Here is a 12,145-nt window from a genome sequence, read left to right as displayed (position 1 = left end):
TGATTGCTCAGCGGGTAACTGGCTCATATAGACACTGAGCTAATTGAACAGTACTTTGAAGCAAATGAAATGGACAATGAGAAACGAGTACCAATTTAGCTGACTGCATTGGGTTTAAAGTACACAGTTTGCTGAGAAGTTTAACTGCTCCAACCAAGCCAGTCAAAATGAGCTTTGTTGATATTGTGAAAGGAAAGCAGGAACATTTAGAACCAAAACTATTGCTGATTGCAGAATGCTTTATATTTCATAAGCGGAATCAAAAGGAAGGAGTGTCCATTTCTGCGAATGTGGATGAATTGAAGAAATTGAGCATTGTCAGTTCATCACTGAAAGATCATTTAGTTTGTGGAATCTTACAAGAAAGCATTCAAAAACAGCTCCTAACTAAAGCACAGCTTACATTTAAAACAGCAGTTGAAATTGCTGTATCAATGGAAATAACAATCAGACGCAACTGAGTTGTAGTCAGGATTGAAAGTGAGTATGAACAAAATTGCAATATCTAAACAGAAACTGACCTGACCAAACCAATTGTGTTACCGTTGTGGCAGGGTCTCACGTACACCAGACCAATGCAGATTAAAAGGCGAAACTTGTAGAAAATAGGGCACATACAAAGTGTATGTCGAGCAGACAAAAATAATAGGACTGCACAGAGAAAAGAAAAAGATAAAAGCCAAGTTGTAGTTTCAAAAAGAGCCCTAATCTGCATGCTGTTGATCAAAAATCTGATAATGGTGAGAGAGACACAGGACTAGGGAGCTTTGAGATTTACTGTGTGAAAACTAGCAATAGACAAGAAATATGGCTTACTCCAGAAGTGAACAGCAAATTAATTAAAATGGAATTGGACACTGGTTCAGCTGTTTCAGTCATTCCACAAAATGAGTTTGAATGGCATTTCAAAGATATTAAACTGAAGCCTGCAGATATCCAACTAAGGACTCATACTGGAGAAAAGGTAACTCCTGTGGGAATGACCTTCGTAACAGTGGGATACCTCAATCGACAAGCCACACTGAGCTTGTAAAAACAGGAGGACCAGCATTATGGGGGTGTGATTGGCTGAGACAATTGCAACTTGTTTGAAGATCCATCTACCGTTTGCCTGCCACAGCAGTGTTCAAGGATGGCACTGGAAAACTCAAACATATCAAAAGCAAAATATTGTTAAATGAAAATGCCACGCCCAAGTTTTGCAAAGCCCATCTGATTCCTTATACCATCCATGATAACGTAACCTGCGAGTTAGAGTGCACAGAAGCTGAAGGAATTCTTTCCAGGCTTGAGTGGAACTCATGGGCAATTCCAATGGTCCTAGTAGAGAAGAAGAATGCATCTGTCAGGATCTGTGGTGATTTTAAGGTCACCATCAATCAAATACTGAAAGAAGATTAATATCCTCTGCCCAGCATAGAGGAAATCTTTGCAAACCTTTCTGGCAGGAAACACTTTATCATAGTTTACTTAGCTGAGGCCTACCTACAGATGGAGATGGAAGACGAGTCCAAACTATTTCTCACTGTAAATGCTGACAAAGGGCTCTATCACTATAATGGGCTTATATATAGGCTTATTTTTGGAGTGGTATCTTCACCTGCACTCTGGCAGGAAGCTATGGACCAGGTGCTGTATGGCTGCCCAGGAACTCAGTGTTATCTGGATGACATCATTGTTACCTGTAAAGATGAGAAGGAACATCTTCAAAACCTCAAGGCAGTGTTAAAAAGTTTAGAAGATTATGGGCTCAGAGCACAATGCAACAAGTGTGAATTCTTTAAACCAAGCATCGCTTACTGTGGTCACACCATTGATGAACAAGATTGCTGAGAAAATTCAAGCAGTGGTGGATGCCCCAAGGCCAAAGGATGTGTCACAGTTGTGGTCCTTTTTAGACTTTGTCAATTGCTAGAACAGGTTCCTGCCAAACCTGGCTACTGTTCTCCACCCCTTGAATTCATTACCGCAGATCGGGAAGAGAAGGCAGTGTGAGGTGGCTTTCCAAAAGACAAAGGAAATGGTGACGTCAGACACTGTACTCACACATTATGATCCACATTGTTCAGTGAAACTTGCCTGTGACACCTACCTTATGGCACAGGTGCAGTCATGTCACACGTTATGCGTGATGAAAATGAACACCCCATCACCTTACCTTACCGCTGCACATAAAAGATACACACAGATTGACAGAGAGGCCTTCAGTCTGGTTTGGGGTGTAAAACATTTCAGCCCATTCTTGTATGGGAGAGAGTTTATCCTCGTTAGTGCTCATCAACCACTGGTGGGTGTTTTCAATCCACAGAAGAGTGCTCCACCAACAGCAGCAGCACAAATGCAGAGATGAGCTCTGTTTCTTGGATGATGCAATTACAAAACTTATTTCAAGAGAAGGACTAATGAATAATGGATTGTCCTGTTTACCCTTGGTAAAGGAAATATCAGAAAAAATTACAAACGAGGACACTCATCTTGACATGTTCTTCCTAATACAAATTGAAAGTCTACCTATTACGGCAGAAGTGATCCAAAGGGAAACCAGGAAAGACGTCACACTGTCTCAGGTCTACATGGACCTAGCAGCTAGAATGTGCAGCAGAAACTCGAGTTCCCCTATTTTTCCCAGCGTCAAGATGAACAGGGATTGCCTTGTGTGGGAATTGAGAGTTGTTGTACCATCCAAGCTGACAGCTAAATTGGAGGAGCTACATGCGTCATCTAGCCATGGTCAAAATGGAAGTGTTGGCTCAAAGCTTTCTGTGGTGGCCTGGAATGGATCAGCAGATCAAGCAGCTTGTCGTGCACCGTGCGGGATCCCAACACGTCCAGGAGGTGCCAAGAGCAGTGCTTCTCCCTCCCTGGGAATGGTCTGTATTGCCTTGGCAGAGGATTCATGCGGATTTTTCTGGACCATTCATGGGCAAAAAATACTCGGGAGTAGTGGATGCAGCTACAAAGTGGTCAGAAATGTTCCCAATAACCTCCGCAACAGACTCGCACACTGCTGATGTGTTGGGAAGCCTCTTCTGAAGGACTGGTGTTCCAGAATACATGTGACAATGGACCACAGTTTGTGGAGAAACATCTTCAGTCACTCCTAAAAATGAATGGAATAAGACATATTACATCTACACCGTTCCATCCAGCTACAAAAGGCTTGGCGGAAAGGTTTATCCCGAGTCTAAGCAATGTCAGTGGAAACACTCTACTCTGACAATGGATCAGGGGCTTGCCAGTTCCCTCCTTGTATATTGCAGTGCAGCATACTCCACAACCTACACCAGTGATACTGTTCCCGGGCCATCGATTGCATTCATGCTTGGACCTCCTCAAACCTGAACTCAGAAGGAGTATGCTGGACAAAAAGCTGAGATAAATTGAGGGCTCCTCAAGCAAGAAGCTTCAATGTTGCAGTCTTTGTGAGGAGCTTCAGTGGTGATCAAAAGGGGGCAATTGGCAAGATTAAGGACAGAAGCGGACTTACACAGTGGGGATTACATTCAAAAACATCTGGAGGCAACACATCGATCAGTTGAGGAGAGCAGAGTCAATTGTTAGAGAAGAAAGGTGACTACCACTGTCAAAATCAATTCCTGCAGTTTCAGAGTCAACTACAACCACCATGAAGAAGGTCCCAGAACCTAAGATCCTTTCACAGTCACAGGTCTCATCTGCCAAACAGAGTGATCCCACTTACCAGGCAAATTGTTATCCCCATAAAGTAAATAATTCTTCACAGCGATTAAACTTTTAGGCCCAAATGGAACTATTTAAAACTTACTCTGCTGTGCATGTCTGCATAGTAGTTGTATTACGAAGGGTGATTTATAAGTTCGTGGCCTGAGGTAGGAGGAGTCAATTTTAGAAAACCTAGCACATTTATTTTTCAACATAGTCCCCTCCTACATGTACACACTTAGTCCAGCGGTCGTGGAGCATACGGATCTTGGACCTCCAGAAAGTGTCCACAGCAGGGGTAATTGATAAGTTCGTGGCCTAAGGTAGAAGGAGATGAGTTATACGGCTCTCGTTGTGGGCACATGGCCAAGTGGTTAAGGCATTCGACTAGCGACCTGAAGGTCATGAGTTCGAGCCCCAGCCAAGGCAGCGTGTTTTGTCCTTGAACAAGGCACTTAACCACACATTGCTCTACGACGACACTGGTGCCAAGCTGTATCGGCCCTTGCCCTTCCCTTGGACAACATCAGTGTCGTGGAGAGGGGAGACTTGCAGCATGGGCAACTGCCGGTCTTCCATACAACCTTGCCAAGGCCTGCGCCCTGGAGAGTGAAGACTTTCCAGGCACAGATCCATGGTCTCGCAAGACTAACGGATGCCTTACATATGGCTTTCGTTACATGAACAAGCAGGTCAACTCCTTGAGTGATTATGCAGAAAGTTTGAAGTTAATAACTCATCAGGTGTGATTGATAAGTTCGTGGCCTAAGGTAGAAGGGGATGAGTTATTAACTTCAAACTTTCTGCACGATCACTCAAAGAGTTGAACTGCACGTGCGTTCACCAGATTGATTCCTGGGATGGCAGGACTTTCATATGAAGAAAGACTGGATGAATTGGGCTTGTACTCGTTGGAATTTAGAAGATTGAGGGGGGATCTGATTGAAACGTATAAGATCCTAAAGGGGTTGGACAGGCTAGATGCAGGAAGATTGTTCCCGATGTTGGGGAAGTCCAGAACGAGGGGTCACAGTTTGAGGATAGAGGGGAAGCCTTTTAGGACCGAGATTAGGAAAAACTTCTTCACACAGAGAGTGGTGAATCTGTGGAATTCTCTGCCACAGGAAACTGTTGAGGCCAGTTCATTGGCTATATTTAAGAGGGAGTTAGATATGGCCCTTGTGGCTACGGGGGTCAGGGGGTATGGAGGGAAGGCTGGGGCGGGGTTCTGAGTTGGATGATCAGCCATGATCATAATAAATGGCGGTGCAGGCTCGAATGGCCGAATGGCCTACTCCTGCACCTATTTTCTATGTTTCTATGTTTCTATAACGAGAGCCGTATAACTCATCTCCTTCCACCTTAGGCCATGAACTTATTAATCACCCCTGCTGTGGACACTTTCTGGAGGTCCAAGATCCGTCTGCTCCACGACTGCTGGACTAAGTGTGTACATGTAGGAGGGGACAATGTTGAAAAATAAATGTGCTAGGTTTTCTAAAATTGACTCCTCCTATCTTAGGCCATGAACGTATCAATCACCCCTTGTATATGTACTTTACATATGATTGGAATGCATTCTATAGTGAGTTGGAGTTTACAGTCAAGCAGGGTGGAGTGTTGTGTATTTAACATTTCAGTAGTATTTGAGTGATATTGTAAATATATTGTTTAGTTAAGAATTCTTGTTTAAACAAACCATTCATTACAGGTTATATGTAAAAATACTGGAATTGCATATGTCATCACGCTACCATGTGACACGTATGTGCCTTGCTTAAAATTAAGAACAAGCATCTCTCAGCTCTCTTGTTTTCCTTTGAGAGTTTAATGTTTTGGAGTTACAAAACATAACAGTTTCTACTAGTGTGTTGACAACTTTGCAGCTACAAACACTCCAGTGTTCCTATGTCTGGAGGAAAGTGGACATATCCTAGAACTATTTGTTCGCAGGGTTGCTAGCTGGAAGTAGAGAAATTGAAAAACAATTTAGGAAGTTTCCAGATATTTATTGTACCCACTACAGAGAATTTTGCTTTCTTCTGGGCCTATCCCCTTTCTCCACTCTGACTATACATATTGAATAGAATCTGTTCATTTGAATAATTATGTCCTTCTACTAATGTTACAAGCAATTCCCTCAAGGGACAAAGGGGATGGGTATTGTAGGCTGAGAACATAAATGTCCATCCATTTTTGCTGTCCAGCATCCTGTTAGTCACTTGACACAGAAATGATGAAGTTGTTGGTTAACAATGGCAGTCTATGTTGTTCTACAACACATCTGGGAAAGATATGAATGGAAGATATTGCAGCTCCTTTGAAAGATTCAAATTAAGTGGATAGGGTGGTAAAGAAGACATAGCCTTCATTGTTTAGCATTTTGAGTTTTAAAGTTGAGAAGTTATGTTGCAGCTATTTAAGACATTGGTTGGGCGATATATAGAGTATTGTATGCAGTTTTCACTGCTGCATTACAGGAAGGAGGTGAAGGCTTTTCTGAGGGTACAGAAGAGATTCATCAGGATATTGCTGAGAATGGAGACCACAGTCTGTGCAGATCGGATATATTCTGTCCTCCTCGCGTGCAATCAACACTGGGGCACCTCAAAGATGCTTGCTTCGCCCATTCCTCTACTCTTTCTACACCCATGACTGTGTGGCTGGGCACAGCTCAAACACCATCTATAAACTTGGTGCTGACACAACTACAGTTGGCAGAATTTTAGATGGTGATGAGGGGGCATGCAGGAGTGAGATAAATCAACTGGTTGAGTGTTGTGTGGCAGCAACAACCTTGCACTCAACATCAGTAAGACCAAGGAATTGATTGTGGACTTCAGGAAGGGGAAGCTGAGGGAACACACACCAGTCATCGAGGGATCAGCAGTGGGAAGGGGGAACGTGTTCAACTTCCTGGGTGTCATCATCTTTGGTGATCTATCCTGGGCCCGTACATGTTGGCCCCAGGGCAGCTGCTTATTTCATTGGGAGTGTGAGGAGAATTGCATCTCAGCAAAGACACTGGCAAATTTCTACAGGTGTACTATGGAGGGCATCCTAACTGGTTGCATCATCGTCTGGTATGGAGAGGCCACTGCACAGGGTTGGGAAAAGCTGCAGAAAGTTGTAAATTCAGCCAGCTCCATCACGGGCACCTTCAAAAGGAGATGCCTCATTAAGGACTCCCATCACCCAGGACATGCCCTCTTCTCATTGCTACCATTAAGGGGGAGGTTCAGGAGCCTGAAGACACACACTCAACGTTTCAGTAACAGCCTCTTCCCCTCTGCTGTCAGACTTATGAGTGGACAGTGAACCCATGAACACCACCTAACTATTTCTCTCTCTCTTTCTGCACTACTTCTTTAATTTATAGATTTTATTATTATTTATTGCAATGTACAGCTGCTGGAAAACCACACATTTATGAGGTATGCCAGTAATATTAAACCTGATTCTGATTCTGAAGGAAAGATCGGACAGACTTTGGATTGTTTTCGCTGGAGGGCTGAGGTGCAACAGGAGAGAAGAATGTAAAATCATGAGTGGCATAGACAAGGTAGCTTGTCAGAGTCTTTCCCCAGGCTGAAAATGCCAAACACCAGAGGGCATGAATTTAAAATGAGAGGGGGAAACTTAAAGATATGTGAAGCACATTTTTTACTTGGAAGGTGGCAGGTGGCTGGAACGTGATCCCATTGGAAGTGTAGGAGCAGATATGATAGTATTTAGACAGACACATGACCAGACAAATACTGGAGGGATGAGGACCTTATGCAAACAGATAGTATTAGTTGAGATTGGTACGCTGGTCAGTTCAGACACGGTGGGCCAAAGACCCTGTTCCTGTACTATGTTCCATGTTTCCAGTGTCATAGTCACGAGAGATAGTGTCTCGGTGTGTTTCCTCAGTAAATGCGTCACAGTTTAATTAAGTTAAAGTTGAACTTAATTCAGTCATCTCTACTTTTATTAACAAGATGAAACAAAGTATACATTATTTTGTTGAGTTAATGATATTGTACACTCAGACCCCGCTTAACACTGAGAATGCATTCCTTTGAGTTGCAGTGCTATATAAACTAGCGCTATGCAGGGTCATTATAACATTACGTAAATAAACGTGTGCTTGATTTTTAAAAAATCACACCTGTGATATATGATATCATATTTTATGTATACACAGTAATTTGTGGAGTAACAAACACGCCGAGAGGCCTGACCTGTACATCAGTGGAGCAGTAACACATCGCAGCGGCAGCCGAGGGAAGCGGGTGGTGGGTACATCTCTGAGAAGGGACCAGGCTCAGGGTCCTCCTCTGACTTCAGCTTCTTCTTCAAGTAGGCGTTGATATTTGACTGCCTTTTCTTAAGTTTCCTCTCATGAAGCCATTCTTGGTAGTGGGAAATCACGTCGAGAACACCTCTCTTTGCTTATTGCTTCGCTCCCTGTCAGGGTCATTATCGATGAACTGGTCCATGACTTGTGTGATTGTGGTGATGTCAGTGCTGAGGTATTTTGTGGTGAGGTTTCTTGCTGGAGTTTCCTCATCTCCATCTGTGTCCTCAGATTCACCCAGGATGCGTTTTCCTGCCAGTTCTCGAAGCTCTTCGCTATTAGGCTCTCAGCATGAGAACGCAGTAACTCTTCAACATTGCCATCATTAACATCCTGATGCCATATCACTTGCAGTTTCACATCCATGCTAATGCTTTTCCTAGACATCTGAGATGTGCTACCCTCCGCGGAAGCTGCAGGCCATTTTCCAGACATTGTGGGTGAAAAAAATGGAATAAATTGGCAACAGAGCAAGAATGTTTACAAACGCAGGGGAGGCAGGGCACGAACTAACACGTGATTGGCTGAGAGAGGCTCAGAGCGCTCTCATTGGCTGATTGAATGTTTACTGTAATGGCGGCCACTCTTGAGAAGTTTTAAGTGTTGTTTAGAATGAATTTTTGTCATTTTTAGTAAAGAATTGAATAACCGCGTTGTAACGAATCAGCGACAGGCGGGGTCTGAGTGTATATTGATGACTCAGGTGATCAGTAACATATATCCTTTATTTTTGAGGAAAAAAGGACATTCCTGGCGGTATACCCTTTGTAGTTAAGTGTTCAACAATCTATTCTGGCTGCAGGAGTACTCAACAAGGAGGCTGAAGACGTTCCCCAATCCATTACTCTCAGGGCAGGTACATTGACTGAATGCTGTGCTTTGGGCAGTACATTAGGGATCAGGAGCTCACCCTAATATTCCCTCATATCCCATTCTGGGACGGTGCTGCAACACACATCATCGTTACCAAGACCAAGAAAGTTCTTCTCTGTATCTCACCTACTGTACACTCTCACATCGTTTTAATGTTACTGAAACCAGTCATAGTAAACTCAACCAGCTTCTGGGGTGAAGGTGTCACTAGGAAGCCAACCATATCTATTTGGTCTGAAGGTATATAAAAATACACACACTTAACCCCCACACACAGACTGCTGGAGGAATGCAGCAGGTCCGGGAGCATCAATGGAAAAGAGTAAACAGTCGACATTTCGGGCTGAGATCCTCCTTCAGGACTGAGAAGGAAGGGCAAAGATGCCAGAAATGAAAGGGTGGGGTGAGGGGAAGAAGGTGTTATGTGGAACCATGTGGGTGGGAAAGGTCAAGGGCTGGAGAAAGAAGAGTCTGACAGGAGAGAAGAGTGAACCATAGGAGAAAGGGAAGGAGGAGAGGACCCGGGGGGAAGTAATAGGCAGGTGAGAAGAAGTGAAAGGTTAAGGTGAGGAATAGAGGGGGTGGAATTTGTTGACCGGAAGGAGAAATTGATATTCATGCCATCAGGTTGGAGGGTACCCAGATGGAATATGAGGTGTTGCTCCTCCACACTGAGGGTGGCCTCATCTTGGTCAGAATGAGAATGGGAATTGGAATTAAAATGTTCGGCCACCGTGAAGTCCCATTTGTGGTGGATGGAGCAGAGGTGCTTAGCCACATCATGTGCGATTGGACTTGCGTCTGCAAGAGGTCATGATAGGTTAGCCATGCATCTGGGACATTAACATTAACAAAACAGTTAAATATTATTATGAGCCAATTCCAGGTCATTTCACAGTTCTCATCAATGTAAAGGAGGCCACACCGGGAGCATCAAGTACAATAAATAACACTGATGGATTTGTGTGTGATGTGTTGCCTCACCTGGAAGGACTGCGTATGGCCCTGAATGGAGGTGAGGAAGGAGGTGTGAGGGCAGGGGTAGTACTTGGACCAGATGCAGGGATAAGTGCTGGAGGACGATCAGTGGGGAGGGATGAGGGAATCGTGGAGAGCACAATCCCTGCAGAAAATCGAGAGGGGAGGTGAGGGTGGTGGTTTTTGATGTCCATAGAAGATCCTGTATAAGTCATTGGTTCAAGTGGAAGGGAGAGAAAACAAGAATAAACCTCTCTAAAGCAGCAAGATTAAGTGATTGGAATGAATCCCAGCTAAGGTGACTGCATCATGGTATAGCACAAATAATCTAGAAACAAGTGTTTCTCCTGCGAATTTTATTTCGGATCTAAGTAGAGATGTAGAATTTTTGCCTGAGGATTATTGGATTTGTGAGTTTCCTGTGCTTACTGCGTTCTAACTTGGATGTTAAGAGGATGTATTTTAGAGCATTGTGCCTGTGATTTGTTTCCTATTAGGTACCATTCTGACACCAAACTATGTGAGCAACAGCAGCTCGGATGTCTCCATATGGTGTACGTGTGCCAACAGTGGCAACCAGCATGAAGAGTGTGAGAACCTCTTGAGTCTTTTCACAAGCAACAACTGCCTCGGTAAGCGCTGACAGATTATGTAATCTACCCTCAGGACCGCTAGCCGCGTGACAAAAACTGTTCAGAATCCGGAATGGTTTACCCCTGTCTGTGAGACAAACCAGTCCCTCAAAGTTATGGGAAGTTAGAAAGGCATCTCCTACACCGAAATAGCTAGATAAATAACTTACTGCCTGGGTGAACTGTTCCATGATTAAGAGTCTAGTATCTAATGGAAACTACTGTATTGTTACAATCATTTTCAGTTTCTTGTTTGGTGTGGGTGGTGGTTGTGAAATCTCTCAAAGAGCTGATCCTGCCCTTTGTAACCCCCAGCTTCTGACTATGAAAAATACATTTCACAGCATTAAATGGGAACAAGTTCTTTTCTCTGAATTTGGACCCCCTTAATAACCAGTGATTTTCTCATTGGGGGAAAGGATTCATTTGGTTTTAATCACTCAATGGTGAAGGTGATAAAACAGCTCAAGTATTTATGTACCTTTCCTGGAAGGACAGGCAACGTGACAAAAATGTATTAGCCGCAAATGAGGAGCTCAGATGTTTGGATACTAATCTATCTGAGGAATTATTTTCCATTGTATAATTTATAAGATCATAAGACATAGGAGCAGAATTAGGCCATTGGCCCATTGAGCCTGCTCCGCCAATCCATCATGGCTGACCCTTCTCTCCCGTCCTCAGCTCCACTCCCTGGATTTCTCCCTGTAACCATTGATGCCATGGCCAATCAAGAACCTATCAATCTCTGCCTTAAATACACCCAACAACCTGGGACTTAGTTGAGTTGGTGGTGAGGAAGCATTTGCCTTCCTCACCACCAACTCAACCAAGTCCCTTTGCATTTCAGATTTTTGGGTTTTCTCCCTGCTTAGGAAATAGTCTGTACACTTATTTCTTCTACCAAAGTGCATGACCATGCATTTTCCAGCATTGTGTTTTATTTGCTGCTTTCTTGCCACTCTCATAATCTGTCTAAATCCTTCTACAGCCTTCCCGTTTCCTCAACACTACCTGCTCCTCCACCAATCTTCATATCATCTGCAAACTTGGCAACAAAGCCATCTAGTCCATCATCTAAGTCATTTATAAACAGCATAAATAGAAGTGTTGCCAACACCGACCCCTGCGGAACACTATTAGTCACTGGCAGCCAACCAGAAAAGGATCCTAATCATTGCCTCCTACCAATCAGCTAATGTTCTAACCATGCCAATAACGTTCCTGTAATAGCATGGGCTCTTAATTTGGTAAGCAGCCTCGTGTGTGGCACCTTGACAAAGGCCTTCTGAAAGTCCAAATATACAACATCCAGTGCATCCCCTTTATCTATCCTACTTGTAATCTCCTCAAAGAATTCCAACAGGTTCATCAGGCAAGATTTTCCCTTAAGGAAACCTTGTTGACTTTGCCCTATCTTGTCCTATGTCACCAAGTACTCCATCACCTCACTCTTGATAATTGAAGCCAACATCTTCCCAACCACTGAGGTCAGAAAACTGGTCTATCATTTCGCAAACACGAGGAAATCTGCAGATGCTGGAATTTCAAGCAACACACATAAAAGTTGCTGGTGAACACAGCAGGCCAGGCAGCATCTCTAGGAAGAGGTACAGTCGATGTTTCGGGCCGACACCCT

The 12,145-nt window shown here is 43.7% G+C and overlaps 1 protein-coding gene across 1 annotated transcript in view; it reads left to right on the top strand.

Moving 5' to 3' along the window:
* LOC134348961 (GDNF family receptor alpha-4-like) overlaps positions 1–12,145 on the top strand; it is an 81,852-nt gene that overhangs the window by 62,641 nt on the left and 7,066 nt on the right. Inside the window, exon 6 of the mRNA XM_063052770.1 lies at positions 10,372–10,506. Coding sequence (XP_062908840.1) covers positions 10,372–10,506 — 135 coding nt within the window. The remainder of the gene's footprint in view (positions 1–10,371; positions 10,507–12,145) is intronic.

Source organism: Mobula hypostoma, chromosome 7 (assembly GCF_963921235.1).
Source record: "Mobula hypostoma chromosome 7, sMobHyp1.1, whole genome shotgun sequence".
In the NCBI taxonomy this organism is placed as follows: domain Eukaryota; kingdom Metazoa; phylum Chordata; class Chondrichthyes; order Myliobatiformes; family Myliobatidae; genus Mobula; species Mobula hypostoma.
The sequence above is the reverse complement of the archived record's forward strand: the minus strand, read 5'-3'. Positions and strand labels throughout refer to the sequence as shown.